The following is a 23,105-nucleotide window of genomic DNA, read 5'->3' as shown; positions in this document are numbered from 1 at the left end:
ATTAGGGACGTCTGCGATACATCAGGGATTAGACCATTTCCGATTTTGCAAGACCAGTTCAACCTTCCTAATTCCTTCACATTCCAATACCTACAACTCAAAAGCGTTATAAATACACACATATCCCTTCAAACAAGATCCCCAACGCAAAACATCATACCAACGTTAAATGTTATCTCCAGATGCCACACAGCTCCAGTTAAATCCAAATCCTTATCACTATGTTATAAAGCGACACTGAACCAAGTCCAGCCCCACTCTTTTAAATATGTGGAACAATGGGAAAAAGAAGGTATCCCTAAACTTGCAGACGAACAATGGATTAAGGCACTAAATACACTGAAAGGCCTGACATCCTGTTCCTCACACATAGAGGCACATAAAAAAATCATGTACAGATGGTACCTTACACCGCACAGGTTACACCAAATTTACCCCTCCACAACACCTAACTGTTGGAGGTGCGAGTTAAAGGAGGGCACCATGACCCACATATGGTGGGAATGCACGGTAATAAAACCATTATGGAAACAGGTTCAGCAAATACTGCTCCAATCTCTGAACTATACATCTACCATTACACCAACATTAGCTCTACTATTGATCTTCCCGGATCAATGGGACAGAAAATACAAGAAAATAGCTTCTCTGGTTATTCTAGCAGCGCGGAACTTATTGGCTCAATGCTGGAAGAGCACAAAATGCCCTACGCGCAAAGAACTTATAAATAGAATACTACAATATTACAAATACGAGATACTTTCCGCAGAATCGCACACACAAAGGAGAGAGATTGAGCGGATATGGACACCGTGGCTCACTGTGATAGATTCTAACTCTAGAACCACTAGTCGAAAACCTAATCCCTCTAGTTGACCACCTACACCACTTTAGGTTAGAGGTTAACAATCGCATTAAACTACATGTCCATGGATGATATGTGGGGTCTGCTTTCGCTTGGGGTCCACTGATACAAGGATATATACAGTGATGTATTTGGACAATTTATACTTCAAAATTATTGCATTTAAAGTTCGCTTCACTTTGTCTTGTATAATCGGAGATGTCATGTATATGTCCTTCTGCGCAAGGAACACCATAAAGGCGTGTCGCCTCATATACCCCCCTCCCCCCCCACCCTTCTTCTTTTTTTTGTATCCCTCCCCATCTTTTGTTTGATACCCACTTTGGGTTTCTATTTTTCTGAAAATAAAAATCTTAAATTTGAAAAAACAGCGCTGTAGCCCGTGTGCCCCCCGCAGCCCGAGCACTTGTGCTTAAAGTGGCAAGATGTACCCCACTTGCACTGACATTCGTTGAAGAGCCAGCATAAGCCCTTCTGCAAGGCGGCCGACAAAGCGGACTGACCCTTTAGCGCCAGCCACGTGCTGAAAGGGCTGCGCCTTATGCGCCATCATCAGCTTCATCCAGAGAGGCATGTCCATTTGGTCCCACCTCATACCCTGATTGGCCGCTAATCGCTGCTGGAACTGCTCATCATACCGCCACCAGGCCAGTCCGCCATAGGTGCGGTACGCCTCCCATATGCCGTCCAAGTAGCAAAACAGGGATGAGCAGGAACTCTGCGATTTCTCCCCGATCACGCTGGCCAGGACGCAGAACGCCCTCAACCAGTTACCAAAGGACTTCGGTATTTTATGATACCGCCGCCGCTTCTCTTCCTCCTCCTTTTTCTCGTCTTTCTTATCTTCTTCCTTGAGGTCAATAAAGTCTTCCAAAGGAAGAAGGGAAAAGATCTCACAGAATTCCCCTTTCCAAATTTTTTCTTACACCTCGTGTTTGGGGTGCACCCCCAGCGGGCCTGCGTACAACACATACGCATGCTGCCTCGCCGCGTCCGGCACTCCACCCGCTTGCTCCCTGTCTCCCCCGTGCTGGACGCCGCCCCCGCATCCCCGCTGGAAGCCGCCACCGCTAGGGACCCGCTACCGGACCCCGCTTCCAGCGCCCCTTGTGCCCACACCTGTCCTACACTACCCTTTGTACCACCCCCCGCTCCCAGTGAGTGGAGGAGTGATTGCAGTGTTTGCGCTAATGCGGAATGTATTTGCTGTAAGCTGCTGATTTCCACCTACCTAATTTCTTTATGATGTGTTCAGGCACGTTTTTGCTGCATGCGGCTGAAACAGCACCGATCCTAAAGGAGTGCCCTGAGATGGACATTGGGTTGTAACCTAGTCTAATGACCATGGCTTGATGGTGTTGTGTGCCTGCTTTAGGTGTAAGTGGCAGTAGCGGTAAAGGCAACTATCATGTCAATAGAGAAGGTGTTTGTGATGTGATGTTCAGACGTAAACCTGGTAAAGATAGTAAGTGCTCTGTCATAGAATTTCCTAGTGTTGTCTGACAAAGCGGATTTTGCCAGAGTTTGGGCTTGTTGTTTTAGGAGAATCAGTCCATTATCAGGTAATGGAATGCTGGGATCACCTCGGTTGTTGTGGCCGCTGTGGGGTGGTGTTTGAAAAAAGCCTGAAAGTTGGAACGAGAGAGAGACTCAGCTGCGATGTTTTCCTGACCAGATACATGTATACAAACCAGGTGAAAGTTATATAATGCTGCCAACCATGCAAGTCTCCTTATGAGTCTCATGATTACTAGTGAGGAGGATCTCCCTTTGTTTATGATGTTGCATGCGGCTTCATTATTGGAGAGGAATTTGACTGCTTTGCCTTCCCATAACAAATCCCAAGTGTGGGCCGCTGCTACTATTGGGTAAAGTTCGAAGAGAGAGGACATGGTATTGAAAGCCTGTAGTGTCGAGGTTTCGGAGGGCCATGAGTCTCGGAACCACCTTTGTGGGCTGCTGCATCAGTCCATATGACTGGAGATTACTTGTCTAGTGGGGGTATGAACATCAATTTCCTATTGCAAGAAGAGAGAAATCTACCCTACATTAGTAAATCTGCTTTTGCGTGATTGTCGATATGAATGGTAGTATTGAGGTGCAGTAGGCGTGAAATGAATGTGCGGCCTTGTGGTATTATGCGAATTGCGAAATTGAGGGAGCTGAGCAGTGACTGTAGCTCTTTGCTGGAGCAATTGCTCTTGTGCAGGAACCCAGTTATTTAATTTCTGATGCGGTTAACTTTCTAGACTGGCAGACTGGATATCATGGTTGCCAAGTCTAGGTGGATACCTAGAAAGGTTAGAGCGGTAGAGGGACCAATTGTTTTCTCTGCCGATAGGGGGACTCCCAATGTGGAGAATAGTGCCTCTATTTTGTTGATGCTGTGGGGAATTTCATTAGGTTCCTCAACTGTAAGGAAGTTGTCCTGGTAGTGTATTGCTACCGGGCAGCAGCACACATTTAGGAGCAGCCATCATAGTGTTTTGGCAAACGTGTCGAAGAGTTTGGGGCTGCTCTTGGCCCCAAATGTCAGACATGTGGCAAAATAGTATTGGCCCCTCCATTTGACATCATGTAGATGCCACAGTGATGGATGCATGGGTAGCGACTTGAAAGTATTTGAGATATCAGTTTTTCCTAGCTAGGTGCCAAGCCCTGCTTTCAAGATTGCTCTCATAGCGTTGTCCACTGTGGCATACTGTAGCGAGAATTCACCTGATGGTATGAGTGAATTAATGCTAGGAACAAGAGGAATGAGGTGCAGAGAGGTCAATATCAAATGTTTTTTTATTATTAAATTTGCCAGTCGCAATGCAGATTGGGTTTGTTCTAAAATTGGAATGGGGGTTGTTTGAAGGAACCTTTGATGAACCCGTGGTTTAATTCCGCTGCAAGTAGTGTGTTCGTGGTGTCGGGGTCTAAGGTGGCTGATTGGAGGTTCCTACATTCCAAAGTGCCACTATCCCAGTGTGGAACCCTTCGATCAACCCCATGGTGAGGAAATTGACCAAGTGTGGGGAGGGGTGACTGGAGAGATAATAGGTGAGGTTGATAATGTTAATTTCAGTGAGTCATTACTTAGGGAATAGCCGGTTGGGGCACATGGTCTTTGCGTGTGCACTAAAGCAAAGGGAACAGACATGCAACAACCGACATGCGCTGAAGCTACAACCTCCAACGTTGAAGTTGTTGCCTTGCCTACAAAGATGATGGGCCTGCCCAGTTTGTCCTTGAGTCTGATTTGTTGGCTGGTAGTAGGCGGGCTAAGTTCGGTGGGGCACAGATTGGTAGAATGTGTGGTTGAAGCACAAATGGCACATGAAGGAGGCTTGAGGCCGGCAAAGTGGCGGCAGAACAGCTCTGTGTCAAGTTGGCTCCAGTCTGAGCGTAAGTTGAATTGAATCAGTGCTGCCATCGCCTTCGCTGAGAATGATCTATGATAATCATAGAAGAAGTAGCCTCCGTACTTGTTGACTATATCTACCAATTTGTGGAGATATAGGTCCAGCTCCTCCGTGCGTTGGGGGGGGGGGGGAAGAAATAACGTCCCTGTACAGGCCGAACGCTATCATAAAGTCAGGAATGGATTACTTTTTATTGATCCTGGGGTCCTTGGCCTTGAGTACTACGGACACATCCACATAGCAATAAGCCTTATTCTCAACCAAATCTTAGGACGCTATCAGAAGGGAGACTAGGTTTACGTCTTTCTCTTCTATTATGTTTTTCTTAATGGACTGGGGTACTAAGTGGGCAAGCGTGATTATGTGTGAGGTCATTGGTGTCGGGTTAGAATTTGTGCTGTTACTTGGGGTTGGAGTTGTCTGTGGAAGTGTGGAGGGGTTAATAACAACTGGGTTGTCTAGTTTTTCCAGTCTCTCATTTATGAGGTTAATGGATGACAGTAGTGCTGACATGGTAGCCTGGATTCCTGATGTGTTACTGTTGTTTCCCTGTGTGCTAGTTCCCTGTTGCAGGGTGTCAGGATTAGCGTTCGGTACGCAATATAATTTCGCTTTGCATGACCGAATATGGTACACCTCTTCTCCTAAGCTCGGCCGTAATCTTGGGTATGGCCAAAAAACGTGACCCTGGGCTTGCCGGATGTTCTCGGCTGGGGTGCCTGGTCTGGCTGGGCTGGAGATTCTGGCAGGGGTGCTAGGTAGGGAGATATCCTCGGCTATGTCAGAAGTATGTGACATTCTGGAACATGAATACACACAAGTTAGGAGTAACGATTCTTTAAGGAGAAGAGTATTATCTGCCGTGTATTTGGCTCGGCCATAGAGTGTGAGATCCCTACATTATGTTGATAGGTTTGGGTGGCGGTTGGTGACAAGTGATCGTTTTGGGATTTACACGTCATGGAAGTGGGCGAAACGGTATCTGCCTGTGAGGACAGAATAAGCAGTGGCGTGAAAAAAAAAAAAACTTTGTTTTTACTATGAGACAATGTGAGGAGGCAGTTGCCTCAGTGAAGTGTCCTGGATGGACCTATGCGAGGGGCAGAGGCGTGACATTGATCCGTTATTAAATGGTCCCACCGTGGTGGCCTTAATACCTGTTTGTCTGTCAGGGACGTGGTCTTACTGGGGGTGCGTACTAGAGAGAAATAATGGAAAAATACTTACTTGTGGCTGTCAAGGTTGTGCATGCTCTATGGCCTAAAGGTTGGTTATGACAGTCCTGGCCGGAATGGTACGGCAATCAAAGTTACCTGGTATGGGGCTATGGAGACATAGAATTACATGTGAGAATCACAGCATGGGGAATGTATTACCTGTGTTTTAGATGACTGGTTGTAGTGGAGCCGATGTTTGTGGACTATGGAATAAGACAGGAGGCCTAGGTAATGTTGATGGTGAGTATTGAAAACAAAATAATTTTTTTTGCGGCTCTTACTTACCTGGTCTTTACTGTGGGGAGATATTCAATGAAAATAGCAAGCCTAGATTCGGTAGTGCCTAGCTGAAATATATATGAGGAATAGAATGAGCGAGTTTGTAGGATATCGTATGGTGATGATCCCTCGTGTTACTGCCTTGCAGGTGTGTGGTCCCTTAAGTGTGATAAAAATCCCCCTTCCTTCGTATTACTACCTCACAGGTGTGTGGCCCCTTAAATGGTAAAATCTCCCACCACCCTACCCCACCCCTCTCTCCCACCTAAAGCCAGGTACTTATGTAGGTATGGTTTGGGGTTTAAATTGAGCACATTGGACCTTAAGGGGATGACTGCGAGGATGATGGGAAATATAGTTGTCATCTGTGTGCTGACATAGCATGTGTGTGTATCACTGACACCACAGCGGTACCTCTGCGTATGAGTGGTGATAGATGTAGAGAAGAATGGGTAAGAATGGGTAAAAAGAACGTGATGCTGGTGTGACTGGCGTTTACCCAGGGGGATGTGTCACGGAGGTCAGCGTGTGCCTAATCCTCGCCCCCCCGACCCATGATTGGTGTTCTGCGAAACCCAGAAGAAATGTGCCGGGTAAGAGGTGACGTGCCTCGTGGGGGGAGCGGTACTCACGTGGCCCGGTAGTACTAGTGGTCAGGGTACGCCACCGTGAGCGTCGGCGGGAAGCGACTGCAGGACCTGAATGCAGGCTGGTTGTAAATGCTGGCAGGTATGGGTGCCTTCCGACCGTCAGGGCTGATGTTGACTGTGTGTAAAGGTTAGTACTCCTTGCTGATGGGAACACTGCCAGACCAGAACCGGAAGTAGACGCAAAGGAGTCTGGGTCGATGTCGGCCCTGATTAGAGGTAAGTCTGGGTTTAAATAGGCCGGTTAACCCCTCCCACAACTACAGGCTCTCCCTTAACACACACACACACATATATATTCGTAAATGTAGATGTTTAAACCATTTATGTTTATAGGAACAGTGAGTGTTAAGAGATATAAGCATATTCCAGCTTTTCTTCTGAAGTGTGTGAAAATGACCTTTGAGCAAATTTCTTCTGCCAGATCAAATGGTTCATTACTGTATGCTAATTTAGGTACGATGTATAACGTTTTCCAGCACAGCTTAATATGTAAAATAAGATGTAGAGAAGTGTTGCATGCTTTGTGAAATGGTGCATAGTGAAAGAAAATGTGAAGGCTGATAACTCTCCAGGAAAATGTGAAATGTATGTCAGAGCATCTTGTACTCTTGCAAACTGCATTTGCTTTCCCTACGCAAGAAAATATTTTTTTAGCTTTCATTAGAAAAATCTGACATTATTTTCTTACTATCTAAACAGAAACAATACCCCGTGATAGCCCCTCAGATAACTTAATCCATTGTGTTAAACTGTATCATAGTGTGCTCCATTGTAAAATTGCAGCAAAAGGAAAATTATTTTGGGGGGGAGTGCTGAATCCATGAATAAAGACGACTACCTCAGGGAGCAAGGGAGGCCTATGTATAGTGTAGAACAAGCATGTCAAACTCGCGACCCACAATTAATATCTTTGCAGCCCAGCAAGCCGCAAGTACATGCTTACTGTTAAGGCAAAGAGGGGAGAGCAGGTGCCTACTCTGCTAAAATGTACCCGACCGGGGGGAGAAGGACCTGACGGCAGCAAGCACAGTCTGTGGTAATGCCGGGTGCCAGAATATTATGCAATTTCGGCCCAGCATCACTAAACTGCGCATGTGAGGGAGCAGTGAGGGGCAGGAAGGGAGACCTACAGAGAAAATATCCACACTGGACTCCAGGGAGAGGCCTCACACCAGCTCCCAAAGGTAGGGAGCAATCCACAATAAATAAAATGATTTATGAGTGTGTTCAAGAATGTGTAAAATGTGTAAATGTGTCTGTCTGTGTGTGTGTGTCTGTCAGTGAGTGTGTGTCTGTCAGTGAGTGTGTGTGTGTGTGTGTGTGTGTCTGTCAGTGAGTTTGTGTGTCTGTCAGTGAGTATAGCCACTGGGGTATTTCAGAGGCTGGCAGTGGCATACTGGCAGTGGCAATGTGAGTGGAGTCTACTTGTTGGCTAATATTGTTTTTTGTTTATTTTAAACCTGGGTAGGGGTTTAGTAGAGGGGGTTCTGGGATTTAGTAGAGGGGGGACTATGATTTAGTAGAGGGGGGCTGGGATTTAGTAGAGTGGGGCTGGGGTTTAGTAGGGTGGGCTGGGGTTTAGTAGAGTAGGGTGCTGGGGTTTAGTAGAGGGGGATGCTGAGGTTTTTTTACACTGTACTTTTCAAAATAAACCTACGTTTCTATGAAAATTTCAGTTTTTGTTTTTTTGCAGCCCACATAAACTTAAACCTTGTTTATGTGGCCTGTGCTAGCCTTTGAGTTTGACATGCTTGGTGTAGAACATTTTCTGTAGAACATGACAATAATTTTGTAAAAAATATGTTTTTAAAAATTTCGATATTTTTTATAATAGTTTTCCCCAGACATCTGGTTACCAGATAGCAAAGGTTTAACTTTACTATTGGTTATTAAAGAATGAGTGCAATTTGCCAAACACGTTGAAAATGCCAAAGCCATACATCTTTAGTCGCTCGGGTCAGCCATTATTTAAAGTTATAGGATTCTATTTCTTATCAGCCATTCAACCTGAACTTCATTTAAACTTCATATAAACAGAGAACAGAGCAACAATTAAATTTAATTGTGTTCCAAACAATCTGTGACTCAAATGGTTAAATTGCCATTGCCTGAGCAGCTTCTGTTTCAATTCCTATCATAAACAAAGAACCAAGTTCATCTTATATTTTCTCACTTTTAGCAATATTTGCCTGCAAGCTTGTCAGGTCTATTTCACGGTTCCACTCTACTGATAGCAGGAAACTTCCAGCTGTGAAACATCAGTTATAGGTAATACACACATAAATAATTGTGTTTTGAAACACATAGTCATTTTACAGTGAAACTCCAAGTTTAACTATTACTCACTTGAATAATAGATTAATACCATGGACAAAACTCTTCCAAAGGTGTCAACTAAACTGATTTCTATATCTAGGTAAATTCCCAGTGGTCGGCGATGGCTATTGGCTGAGTCGAAAAGGAGAGACATCTTTTGATCGCCCCAGCCAGCCCACGCATAGCCAAACTCGCTGTGTGCCTTCTTAAGCCATTGGGGACATCCAAGACCTCACTCACCGTCCCACAGACACTTAACTGCAGGAGAATTAGGGGAGAGGAGAACCTGGGAGGCTGAATATTCCTCCCAAAAGCTGGGCAATTTGGAGGGCTGCTGATTGTTACCATGGCAACACTCCAAGGAGCTTGCAAAAAGACTGAACTCTGCCTGCAGCACGAGTAGCGACAGGCTTGAGTTACTCACAACCACCGAATCACCAGGGTTTGCAATGTCCCCCCTCCCTGAGAAAAAGTAAGAAGAAGGGAAAGTGGATGTAAAGTTTTTTTTTTGTTTTTTTATTAATAATAAAAAAAATTATATTAGCTCCCATCCCAACCCCCCACAATATATAGGTTCTTTACCATCCAACACATTCACACATTGCACCCCTCACACACACACTGCACCCCTCAACACACACACACACTGTGTCCCTCAACACATACACACACACTGCACCCCTCAGGCACACAGCAACCCTCACACACATTGCATCCTTCACCCACTTTGCACCCCTCACAGACACATTACACCTTTCACACACACAACAGCCCCAGCCCTTTCTTACTGGGTCACTGTGACTAGGTCACTGTGATTAAAAAATGCCCGCCAATTTTTCTCCCCAGTCTGGCCTGTAACTATGCTTCCAGGTCAGCTAACTCTGTAATGTGTAAGTTTGTATTTTCATTCTGTGAAACAGCACTGTTTACATTTTAAAGTTTCCATTCCTACTTATGCCTGTCATTTAGACCGTCATTAGTGGCTCTGGACTGAAACAGATTTAGCTAAATTAAAAGTATGTTGCAGTGGTCTTTGGGTATCTCATGTTATTTCCTATGTATTAGATTAGGTACTTCTCACAGAGAAGTAGTACAATGGCAGACCGTAATGATTGCTGCACATGCTTTGTGTGTCCTTAATGCTCCTCTATGAAAAGTATTTGATTGGATATAAGTCGTCAGTCTTGATGACTTAATTGGGGGAGGATTGGACTGCAATGAGGAGACTATTCTGACACCAGAATAATCATAAGTGTGCATATGTAGTGTTATATTGTTGTACTTGTATAATATATTACAATACAGATGATAGGTTAATACTATAACTGTGAATCTTTGTCTTTTTGGTGGATTTGCAAAAACATTCACAAAAAAATATTGATTTTTCATACATATTATTGTGTGGCAGTATGTTGTAGAATAGATAAAAAATATGTCATACACTACTTATTAAAATGGCTGCAGCTAGTGTTAGCAAAATCTTCCATTAGCATAAAATAGAGAATGCCTCATTCGCAAAAAAAAAAATGAAAAGACATGCCTTTACACAAAAAATAAAAATAAAAAGTAAATCTTCACCGTCCAGTGCAACTGTCTTGATGGCTCTGTGCAGAAATTGTTTTTAAAAGAAATGCTGCAGGGAAAGAGTATTTAAGGGGCATCATCATTTTTTTTTTCTTATAGTTTTCATTTCTCTGTCACTTGTATCTTAATGATTATACTACCCATGTTGCCACGTGCCTGTATTTGTATTTACATTATTTTCAATGCACCAGGTATCAATAATCAGATGTTGTCATTTTGTTCTCCTCTGTCTGTGATATCCGCTGTTTGCCTTATGTGAGATACTTTTGCCTGATGCATTGTGGGTAAATGAAACCATTAAATTAATGGAACTGTGGTTAAGCTCTCCCGATTACCAAAGGTTGTGCTCTAGAAACAAAGACTGTCTATACCTTATGTATCAAGCTCTTACCTCCAACATCAAGTCATTAGAAGAGGAGGGCAGCTAAGGGCAGAGCTTCCATGTGCTCCCCCTGTACTGGACTGCCTGTGTGAGCGAGCATATTGCAAGCATGACAGGAGAAAGCAGGCACTACACTGACTGAGCTGATTCCAATGCCCCCAGCCCCCACCTGAGTATGCGAGGAAGGGCAGCTGTGTGTGTGTGCGCATGTATTAGTTAGTGTGTGTCTATTAGACAATGTTTGAGTTAATGTGTGTGTGTATGAAGTAGGTAGTGTGGGTCTACTATACAGTATGTGTATGTATTAGGTAGTGTGTGTCTATTAGACAGTGTGTGTGTATATGAAGTAGGTAGTGTGTGTCTATTAGACAGTGTGTGTGTGTGTATGTATGTATTAGGTAGGGTGTGTCTATTAGACAGTGTGTGTTAGTGTGTGTCTATTGGACAGTGTGTGTGTATGAAGTAGGTAGTGTGTGTCTATTAGACAGTGCGTGTATGTATAAGGTAGTGTATGTCTCGTAGACAGTGTGTGTGTATTAGGTAGTGTGTGTCTATTAGACAGTGTGTGTGTGTTAGTTTGTGTCTATTAGACAGTGTGTGTGTATGAAGTAGGTATTGTGTGTTTATTAGACAGTGTGTGTGTGTGTATGTATTAGGTAGGGTGTGTCCATTAGACAGTGTGTGTCTATTAGACTGTGTGTGTTTGTTGGTGTATGTAATCATCATGCAGTTCAATGTATGTATTAAGCAGTTTGTAAGTATCAGGAATGTGCAATTTATATATTATGACACCAGGGACAGTTCAGGACACTGAGCAGGAAGATATATTTTTATTATTTTAGGGTTGCCTTGGGGGGAGTTGGTGCCAGACAGGGAGTGTATCTCTGGCAAGTACATCATTACTGCCAGGACATCATTACTGAGCCTGGCTGCAGCTCACGGGAGGTGGGAGGAGCGGCAGAATACAACTGCTCTTCACAATGCTCAGGACTCATGGCCGCCGGGATATACAACGTTATGCTGAATCCTGCTGGCCAGCACATTGTAAAGGGCAGAGTAATTGTGGTACAGGCTGATAATCTGTGCTGTGTCAGTGTCCGAGAATGTAGTTTGTGTATGAGTCAGTGTTTGTTGTGTTTTTGTATGGGTCAGTGTGTGTCCGTGTGCAGAGTGTTTGGGTATGGGTCAATGTGTATATGTCAATATGCAGGGTGTTTGTGTATGATTCAGTGTTTGTGTATGGGTGCCTCAGTGTATCACAACCACATCATCAAAACCACAATTATCTGTGTGTGTGTATTAGGCAGTTTGAGTGCATGTATGTATAAAGCACTTTCTGGATGTGTATGTATTTGACAGTGTATGAGTGTGTATGTATGAATTAGGCAGTGTGTGTGTGTGTATGTATATGGCAGTGTGTGTATGGATTTACAGTTTGGATGAGGCAGTTTATTTATATAGATAGGCCTCTATTCCCTGTTGCTCCAGTCTGTTTCTTACTATTTATGTGTCTTGTCATTAAACAAAGATTAAGCAGGCATACACTTGAGGGTCCATTCACTAAACAGTGATTTGATAAGTCTTAGGTCAAAAAAGTTTGAAAACTTTCCCAACTAAGGTGAGATGGAGATTATTTTCAACTTTTCTTTTTTTGTGTAGAAAAAACACACAAGATACACTGTGCAGGCACAGTAAGAGACACTTAAAAATAAAAAAAAGATTACCGTATATACTCGAGTATAAGCCGACCCAAATATAAGCCGAGGCCCCTAATTTTACCCCAAAAAACTGGGAAAACTTATTGACTCGAGTATAAGACTAGCGTGGGAAATGCAGCAGCTACTGGTAAATTTCTAAATAAAATTAGATCCTAAAAAAATTATATTAATTGAATATTTATTTACAGTGTGTGTATATACTGAATGCAGTGTGTGTGTGTGTGAGTGCAGTGTGTGTATGAGAGTGCAGTGTGTGTGTATGAATGCAGTGTGTGTGTATGAGTGCAGTGTGTGTATGAGTGCAGTGTGTGTGTATGAGTGCAGTGTGTGTGTATGAATGCAGTGTGTGTGTATGAGTGCAATGTGTGTGTATGAGTGCAGTGTGTGTATGAATGCAGTGTGTGTGTGTGATGCAGAGCCTTGGTAGGGGGTGGGCATTTTTATTATTTTTTTAATTATTATTTTAATATTAATAGTTTTTTTGTTTTATTAACATGTTTTTATTATTATTATTTTTTATTTTATTATTATTTTTTTAAAATATTATTTTATTATTATTTATATTTATTTATTTTTTTTCGTCCCCCCTCCCTGCTTGATACATGGCAGGGAGGGGGGCTCTCACTCCCTGGTGGTCCAGTGGCATTGGCAGTTCAGTGGAGGGGGCTGGCAGAGAGCACTTACCTCTCCTGCAGCTCCTGTCAGCTCACACTTTTCCTCTGCGCCGGTCCGGTCAGCTCCTCTGTCAGCTCACACTGTAAGTCTTGCGAGAGCAGCGGGGTCATACCAGATGTACTAGTCTATATTCTGCTCATTGATTGGTTAAAGGTATATGTGGGTATAGCTATTAATGGGATGAGTTATAGTGCTATATAAGGAATGTACACCATGTGTTGGTCTCTCAGATATTTTCGGAACAGGAGTTCATCTGAGGCCCGATCGGTATGTTAATAAAGACCTCTTACTTCCTGAAGACCTGCATCCATTTCTCTGTGTTTGGCTTCTGTTAGTTTACTTGGTAACATAATGGCAATGTAAATTGCCATAATACAGACACAGACTCGAGTATAAGTCAAGTTGGGTTTTTTCAGCACAAAAAATGTGCTGAAAAACTCTACTTATACTCGAGTATATAGGTAATTAAAGAAGAATAAGTAGAGATGGAGAGTACAAGTGAAAGAAAAAGCAGAGGAAAAGTTGATAAGATTGAGTGTGTAGAGAGAGGAATACTCCACACAAAGTATTTCAGCTTAATGAAGTGATTTATATGTCTGGAGTTTATTAAAGTTCAATCCTTTTATAATTGGTGGCAAAAACCCTTTCTGTCACACATCCAGGAAGGGTTTATTCCACTTTCTTTAGTTACACAGAGCTAACAAAAAAGGCAGAAGTGATGTACTATTCCCCCTTTTTTCAATGAGCTGAACTAAAGCTCTATGGGAAACATAGTAAAGTTGTGATCGAGTATGCATGCGCACACTTGCTTATCCAGCACAGAAACTTCTCGATGAGCCTCTGATTGGAGTATTCCCTGGCACAGACTGAGAGCTTGCAGATAGAATGCATATTTTATTTGGGAGTATATCAACTAAATCGCTAAAAGAAATTAGTGGAACACACATGTGAGAAATGTTGAACTTGATGGATGCATGTCTCTTTGCAGCCATATAACTGTTTCCTTGGGGAGTTTAGTGAATAAACTTGTGACACAATTGAACTATCTTATGAGGGGGCAGCAAAATGGATCTTTGCCTATGGCGGCATAATTCCTTGAGGCCCTGCAAACATTATGTTGGTTTATTGATATCTTGCAGTAATGCTGCACTTAATTTAAATATGTATTTTTTGTTTTGTTGATATCCTTAAGTATTGCTGAACAAATGATTACTTATACTAAAACACTTTAAGGAGTGCTTACTTACCCATACAATATCTGTCTGTCCAGTCCTCACGACAAATTTCCATCTTCCCCACTTCACCAGTCACATTTACCCACCTATGTAAATCTTGTGCCACCATTCTCTGAGAATCTCTTCTTATATAACATCTCTTCGCTATAAATGTCAGTTTCCTTTTACTAGACTTTTCACTTAACTCTATAATTACATGTTTATATTTCCTTTCACTAATATGGTCACTATTTCGTCTTGATTTTCCCCACCTGTAGCATGACTTATTTCTCTCTCCCTTATTCTGCTAATTTTTACTCCTATTTTTCCTAAACACTTCATCCTCTTTTCCCTATTCAACCCAGCTTTGATTCTTGCATTTCCTACTGTTCCCAGGATCTTGCTGCTATCTACTTTATTCTGACTCTCACCACTCCACTCTTACTTTAGTCCACATCATTACACTACAACGCAATTTAATTTACTCTCAGCAAATCTAGTCGTAGGCAATTTGCTAAATAAATTTGCCTACTTTTTGTAGGCAAAGCTTTGAAATCCAATAAAATCACATCAGTTCAACCAACCAGCAGGAATAGAGTTAAAATAAAACAACAAAAGATATAGTAAAGTAATAAACAACATAAATAAATTAATTATTTAATAAACATGTTAATAAACGTATAAACATGTTTTCAGAATGAGGATATTTTGGATCACTTCATGGAGTAAACCAGCATTATGTTGCTACATTCATGTTAATTCACAAGTCTTAAGCATTCATAACTTGGTTAAGCCAGTGCTCAAATAATTTTTTTAGGATTTGGGCCAACTTGACCATTTTGTGAGAGCGCTTATTACTGTCTAATTCAAGGAAATGTGGAGGTGACATTGTCCTATTTGAAAGATGATTACGTCTGTTAATTTCCACAGATTTGTTGTCTCTATATGACCAGGATCTAACCAATTTATTTTTCATCTTATTTTACTTTTCACCATATTCTATTTTAAATGTTAGGAGATACTTGGAACTGAAAGTATGATGTGGCGGAAAATTTACCAGGCAGTTAGTAAACTTTTAAATCAACTCCAATAATCCTATGACAAAGAAATGTATTTCTTTCAGTAAAAATGTGTGACATTATTAGCTAGACAAGTACAACAGATAAGTCAAGTTAAGAATAATGGCCACAATGCTACTTGGCAATGAAATGTTTTGGGATTATTGACTACCAAGACTTTGTTACTTTACTATTCACCAGATGTGCACTATACACACACACCTGAGACCTGCCTACTTTAGCCTTTAAGTGCAAGCCAAACATTTACTTGAATGAGCTAACACCTCAGTCAGCATTTCCCTAGTGTTTGTTGTCGCTAACAACTCAGTCTTTAGAACGTTATGTGTTGCAACAGAAGAGCAAATGCTTCCTTCTACATATTCAAAAACTGTTTAACCATCTGTTGTGTAAAACAGGAAGGTCTGGGTTTTTTCTTTCTCCTGGGTATGTTTTGCTATTTTCGGGAGCTTCACTTCTCCCTAAGTAGAAAAGAGCGAGTATGTCCTGACCCTGGGACTATTCGTACTGTTAAGACTATAGCTTCTGTTTTGCCCATCTGCCACTGTTTGAGGTGTATTCATTATTAATGGAGGCAGGGATGGTAGCTGCTCAGATATGCAGCCCTGCCTGGGCAAATGAGACATTCTCCAGCAAATTGCTTTCGTTTTTGATTGCTGATTGTACTCGTGTCACCAAACTGACTCAAGGTTCATCGATGCATGCTCAGTAAATTAAAAGGAACATAACTATGGATCAGTCTAGAGAATGAATTCTGTGCCTACAATGACCCAGGGCCATTTAATTTTCTGCTTAATTTTGTTGCAGTCAGTTTGCATTTTGGGTTATTATGCAGTAGGAAATTAACAATAAATAACAATTTCGTCTTCCTGTGCTTATAATGATTTTCTTTTATATATATACATATTTGTAATTCTGTTCTTTATGAAAGGATCAAGGTCTGGTCCTGTATGAGATTCATGCAGGTACTGAGAGAAAATATATTTTAATCATTTCAGTTATTAGTTTTTATATGGTATAAAGTAGCCTTAACAGTTTTTTAAATTTAATTTACAGATAACCAGAGAAGCATGGAAACAGATGAGGCACAAGATATGACTCAAATGTCAGGTGAGATCGCTAAAAAAACAGCCAGGACAAGTAAAATGTAGAAATACCTTTTAATGGTCCACTGTTGAAATAAGAAGAGATAATAGATTACTGTGTACAATTAATATTACAATCATGCTCAGTTAGTCTGATTGATATTCATAGGAGTTGTAGTTCACATAAAATTAGGTGAAAGGTGATCCCTGATCCAGGAAATGTGGCTCTTTCAAAATGTTCACAATAGCAACTCAATGCCTAAAAAGTTTTTATTTTTTATTTTTTTTATTTCTATGAATGGTTCTTCATTTGTTTTTGTTTCTTTTTTATAGATTGTACACATGACAATATAATTGTATAGAAATCATAGATGGACCACAACATGCAGAATTCACATATTCACATGTTTGACTACCGTTACACATTTATTGGAAGAATCTTACTGAAATGTGTTATATGTAAAGTGAAGTGTTTGCAAAGCCTGCAGACACCAGGTCTGCAGCTTTTGCAAGCTGGTTTTTCATAAACTCCCAAAATGACCGTGCAGAAAAAAAATGCAAACATGTTTTCTCTGGGCGTAAATCTACTAAATTGTAAAAAAAAAAAAAAAAAAAGTGTTCCTTTAATACCACCCATTAAAAATAGATACAACCGAGCAGGTCGCATGTTGCTGGGGGTGGCGGGACCTGACAGCCAACCGAGCATGTCGCATGTTGCTGGAGCTCCTCAGGGAAAACCATTTACTAAGCCTAAATTGGACATTATAGTTCTATATTCTGGGCCAAAGCTTGCCTCTAACCCTGAGGAAAAATCCACCGATACTCTGACTTCTTCCCGCCTGCAGCTAGTGGACACAGCACAAGACTGAATGGTCTGCGACCTGAATCTGTACTTGAGAACGGGGAAACTGCCGATCCCCGGTCTTGAGTTGGAGCTTGTGGAATCTGAGCCCTGTTCCCCCCCTGTGGACTGGTGGGGGTTATCCCGGTCCCCACTGGCGTTCTGGACCGACTGCCCTGCTGCTTCCATGCGACTAGGTGACACAAGGCTTTCCTCGTCAAGCTGGCCCCTCACCAGGCCCTGCCACCATGAATCCACCATCTGCCCCGGTGGAACCAATACTCTGTGAGTGCTTCTGGACACAGCTCTATGGCAAAAAACCTATTCCTGCTCCTGAAGATACGCTGGCGGCACCTCCTGCAGTCCTGCAGCATGTAACAACTTGTCTCCACCACGTGTACCCCGAGCGGCGGAGCACTGGAGCTGGCAGCAAACTGCTAGACGGCATTACAAGTGCCTGACTGCCCGGGCCGCATAACCCGACAGCGGAAGACAAGGCTCCCTCAGCCTCAGCGTGACCGACATGAATGGCAGACTCCAACTTCGTTCAAACGAGGGAGAAGAGGCACGACACTGCGGATGCAAGCTCTGTCTGCTGACCGTGACCACGTGCCGGTGATCACCACAGCGGATGCTCTGCGGGTTTGGGCACAATGGGGGCTTAATACTGAAGGCAGACAACAAGGGAGTTAGGAGTTAGGATTTAAATTACTTTGTTTTTGCTTATGCAGCCCTAGCCACACCTCCCCTGACTATGATTGACAGAGCCTGCATGAAAAAAAAAACTGGTTTCACTTTCAAACAGATGTAATTTACCTTAATTAATTGTATCTCAATCTCTAAATTGAACTTTAATCACATACAGTAGGCTCTTGCAGGGTCTAGCAAGCTATTAACATAGCAGGGGATAAGAAAATCTTAATTAAACAGAACTTGCAATAAAGAAAGCCTAAAAAGGGCTCTATTTACAGGAAGTGTTTATGGAAGGCTGTGCAAGTCACCTGCAGGGAGGTGTGACTAGGGTTCATAAACAAAGGGATTTAACTCCTAAATGGCAGAGGATTGAGCAGTGAGACTGCAGGGGCATGTTCTATACACCAAAACTGTTGTTCAGGTGACTATAGTGTCCCTTTAATGGCAGCATGTTATACCACAATCTGATTGCGCTTATATATTTGGCGTATGCCATGCTCTGTATTTTTACTGATGTTTTGAATGCCCAGAAGGTAATATTTGATAGCAAACATTTATTTTCGGCTTTACCTAGCCATATTATTAGCCTGTTTAAAATTCAAAATTGTGCATTTTTCCTCATTCACCCAAAATGTAAAACTTGTTCATAAACCTGAGGATTGCTGTTGGGGTACCTCAGGCATGCTTTAATTTCTCATGCACTGCAAAAAAAAAAAAAATAGATAGATAGATAAACATTAGCAGTATCTTCAAAAACAGATCTCCATGTTGCATTAAAGACTTCTAGTGAGGCATTTGTTCTAACCATTTTGTGTATATGATGCACATGTTTTTTAACAAAGCAATAACATCACAAGAAGAAGCAAAAGCCATTTTGTTTTAGGAAAGTACAATAAAATAAAAACTAACATTACAACCATCATAAACAGTACAGGTTATTGTAGTGGTTAAGATGATGGGTAGCTATGGGTGCATGTTCTATCTTTGCTTTACAAAATGTTTGCTATAGGTTTGCAAAAATGAGTGGGCTGCCCTACACCATTATTCACATTCCTCGACTTGTTTTAATGAGGAAATGTTGCTGCTTCTTTAACCAAATAAGATTTTGTTTTAACTGAGCATGTGTACTGAGATGCTAAAAACACTGAGTTTAGGCTGGTTAGCATGCTATGAATTTGTGTAGTCCTTTCAGCATGGCTGCATCTCACTAACCTGTATGGCTTTACAGGCCCTGGGGAGATAGCGCAGCTAAGTGGACAAGAGCACATGTAGGAGTGTGGGGATAGATGCATGGGATTGGTTGGGAAAGAGTGTGTGGGTGGGATTAAGTTCTGTGTAAGTTAGTGTGGGGGAGGTCTTACCTCAGTGCCACTTGGGATTCGGGCCAGCAAACAGCTTCCTGTCCTCCTGCTCCTGTTTGCCTGGGCCTGCAGGTTTACACAGCTTGGGGTTGAGGCCTACTGGCTTCCCATAGAGCTGCTGCAGCGTGGATGGTGGCTGGCAACTCCTGATTCAGGTGTTCCCCTCTCCTGGATCCTCTCCCCTGGGTGGCGGCCGGTGTGGGTGCTCCCCCCCGCGGCCTGGGTCCCTCAGGGGCCTTCCCTGTGGCCCCTCTCCCCGGGGTGGCTGCTGGTGTGGGGGCTCCCCCCCGTGGCCTGTCTCCATCTGGTGCCTTTTCCTGTGGCCCCTGCTTTCCTCTCCCCTGGGGGTGGCTTACTGACTCCTCTCCCCTGGGGGTGGCTGCCTGACTCCTCTCCCCTGGGGGTGGCTGCCTGACTCCTCTCCCCTGGGGGTGGCTGCCTGACTCCTCTCCCCTGGGGGTGGCTGCCTGACTCCTCTCCCCTGGGGATGGCTGCCTGACTCCTCTCCCGTGGGGATGGCTGCCGGCGTGGGTCCCCCGCGGCCTGTTTTCATCTGGGGCCTCCTCCTGGGGGTCAAGTTGGCACCGGCCGGCATTCCCGCCCCCGCCGGCTCAGCTCCCCCCCCCCCCCCCCCCCGATACTGCTCCTCGGGCCTGTTTGAGGAGGTCGAGCCCGGGCCCGAGGCATCACCTGGCCGGGGCCTACTACCGCAGCGCGGGATTTGCGGCCTCCCCCTCCTGCGGACGGATCGCCGAGGACTGTAGGAGGCGGGTGGCATGTCCCGCATAACGTGTGGCAGGCCAGAGGCCATCCCGACTGCCGCATGGCTGGCACGGCGGCAAGGCCGTGACTGGGACCCCGGCAGTGAGTTGGGCCCTGTGGGCTGCGCAGGGTACTAAGGTACTGCCGTTAGGGGTGGGGGGAACTTCTCCTGGGGGGGCCTCCTCTGCCGGTGAGGATGGCGCCCGGGGGGTCTCTCTCCCCTGCCCCCCCACCCCTTTTCAGTTTCCTCCCTTCCCCTCTCTCTGTTCCTTTACCCCTCCCCGTCTCTCTGTTCTTTTCCCCCCTCCCCCTCTCTCTGTTCTTTCCCCCCCTCTCTGTTCTTTTCCCCCCTCCCCCCTCTCTGTTCTTTTCCCCCCTCCCCCTCTCTCTGTTCTTTCTCCCCCTCTCTCTGTTCTCTCCTTCTCTCTTGCTCTGTTCCTCCTCTGCTCTTACCTGTTCCTGTCTCTTCTCTGCCTTCGGCTCTTCACTCTCTGGGTCTCCTCTTCTCTCTGCCGGTTACTTACCTCGGCTGCCTCCTGGTGAAGCGTGGGCTCACCTACACGTGCTCTCCTCACAGGTCCTGGCTGCAGTTCCTCAGAACGCCTTAGAGTTCCTGGAACACCTTAGAAGGACACAGTGGACGCTGAATTCATTGTCTTCTGCCTGTACTGTCTACACTTGTTATGCCGCGGGCGGTACGCCGGGCATTGGCTGGTGAGTACGTTGTCCCTTCTTTTATCCAGTTGGGTCCCTTTAGAGCTGAGGGGGTGGTCTTAGAGCGCGCAAAAAACAAAACAAAAAAGGAATAAATAAAAAATGTGGTAATTTCAGAATAAATAAGTACATAAATAAAACTGAATGAATACATGAATAGAATGTGAAATGTAAAATATAGGACTGTGAATGCCATGATCATTGGGTAAATAAAATAAGCGAGTTTACCTGTACTTGTCCAGTTAGAATCCAGCCCTTACCTTACATTAACTTACATGTAAATAAAGAGCAAATCATGTTACAGTAAACATCAAGCAAAAGCTACCAGTATTCATGATTGCTAGTTAGATCATGAAGCACTGATCCAGGATTTCTGACCTCCAATCTCCTTTCTGAAATGAGGTATCTTTGCTCTCTCATCCAGTTAACATTTTTTGCTATATGAATTCTGAATGGAGAAACAGTGGGTTGGGGGCTTGCAAGACCAGTCTTCCACAGAGAAGAGGTTAAGGCAGGCAGGGACAGATTAAGAGCCCAGTGGGCCTGGTGCTGACAATTATGTTGGGCCTAATTACAGAATCTTATCCACCAAATCACTAAAACTGTCATACCTCCCAAGTGTCATGTATCTGGTGGTAGTGTTGCTGGAGGGAAACTCATAGGATGCAGCTATAAGAAAACACATACTCTATGCTAATCTCTCTCTAATTTATGCTTTCATCTTTCAAGTAAATCCATACCCCTAACAGCAGTGTCCAGTGAAGCAGTCAGTCAGTGGGCAGGGTAAAAGGGTGAGCCACTGATGCAAATCATGTAATCAGAACTGCCGAAAGAGGCGAATATGCCTTAAAAAGGGGGCATATCTGCCCAAAGAATTGGAAGGCCAGCCTAGCATGGAGACTAATGATGCGCTCGCTCCATGCTTTTTAAGGACTGTCCCCTAGCACTCACATGTCCACTTGTCTACTTACCTTCTTACTGACAGGCTCCTGGTATATAGTCTGGAACAGAGAAAAGGTGTGTGTATTGAGTGTAGAAGAAAGTGAACATGCCACAGTGTTAGAGAGACCAAAGTCAGCACTAACTTAAAGGACCACTATAGTGCCAGGAAAACATACTCGTTTTCCTGGCACTACAGTGCCCTGAGGGTGCTCCCACCCTCAGGGCCCCCCTCCCGCCAGGCTCTAGGGGGTGGAAGGGGTTAAATTTACCTCTTTTTTTAGCGCCGTGCGGGGGACTCTCCTCCTCCTCTCCTCCTCCTTGTCGTCGTCATCGGCTGAATGCGCATGCGCGTCAAGAGCCACGCGCGCATTCAGCCAGTCCATAGGAAAGCATTCTCAATGCTTTCCTATGGACGCTGGCGTCTTCTCACTGTGAAAATCACAGTGAGAAGCACGGAAGCGCCTCTAGCGGCTGTCAATGAGACAGCCACTAGAGGCTGGATTAACCCTATTTCTCTGAAACTGCTATGTTTATAGAAGAAAGGGTTAATCCTAGCTGGACCTGGCACCCAGACCACTTCATTAAGCTGAAGTGGTCTGGGTGCCTATAGTGGTCTTTTAACTAATTTCATTGTCATCCAGTCCACACAAGTTTTGTTCTTATACATCCCTCTTAAGTTTCCATACTTAAGCAAGAGTATGTGAAGGGCTGCCACCTTTCTTGGAAAAAAATACCGACCTTACTAATTTGCATAATTAATTACATATGCGTGTAAATCACAAGGAGTGACATGAGAGAAAAGTCTGTAAAATCACCAAAAAACTACTTACATTTATTCTGCTGAATAAAAGATGGATTGTTCCCAGTGTCTCCCAGTGTCTTAGTGTCCCCTAGTCTTCCAGTGTCCTCATGTCTCCCAGTATCCCCTAGTATCTGTGTCCCCATGTATCACAGTGTTTCAGTGACCCTCGTGTCCCCATGTCTCAGTGTCCCCTATGTATCACAGTGTCCCTATTATCACAATTTCTCAATGCCCCATGTGTCTTAGTGCCCCATGTGTCCCCTCGTGTCCCCATGTTTACCATTGTCACTTGGACACTAGGGGACACTTAAGAGACATGGGAACACTGAGACATTGGGACATTAGGGGACACTGGGAGACACTGAGCCATAGGGACACTGGGAGACATGGGGACACAGATACTAGGGACACAGAATCTTGGGGACATTGGGAGACATGGGGACACAGGGACACAGTGTCTCAGTGTGCCCATGTCTCCTCCCTGTAACGGAACTCCTTGGACTCCGACCGAGTACCTTCAGT

At 43.9% G+C, this 23,105-nt stretch overlaps 1 protein-coding gene across 2 annotated transcripts in view; it reads left to right on the top strand.

Annotated features, from left to right (window-relative positions):
* Positions 1-23,105, top strand: part of IKZF1 (IKAROS family zinc finger 1) — a 519,714-nt gene that overhangs the window by 81,558 nt on the left and 415,051 nt on the right. For both annotated transcript variants that reach the window (XM_063452036.1, XM_063452035.1), the window contains exon 2: positions 16,440-16,493. In XM_063452036.1, the coding sequence (XP_063308106.1) occupies positions 16,454-16,493 (40 nt within the window). In that variant the 5' untranslated portion in view covers positions 16,440-16,453. The remainder of the gene's footprint in view (positions 1-16,439; positions 16,494-23,105) is intronic.

The sequence above is a fragment of the Pelobates fuscus genome, chromosome 4 (assembly GCF_036172605.1).
Source record: "Pelobates fuscus isolate aPelFus1 chromosome 4, aPelFus1.pri, whole genome shotgun sequence".
Classification (NCBI taxonomy): domain Eukaryota; kingdom Metazoa; phylum Chordata; class Amphibia; order Anura; family Pelobatidae; genus Pelobates; species Pelobates fuscus.
The sequence above is the reverse complement of the archived record's forward strand: the minus strand, read 5'-3'. Positions and strand labels throughout refer to the sequence as shown.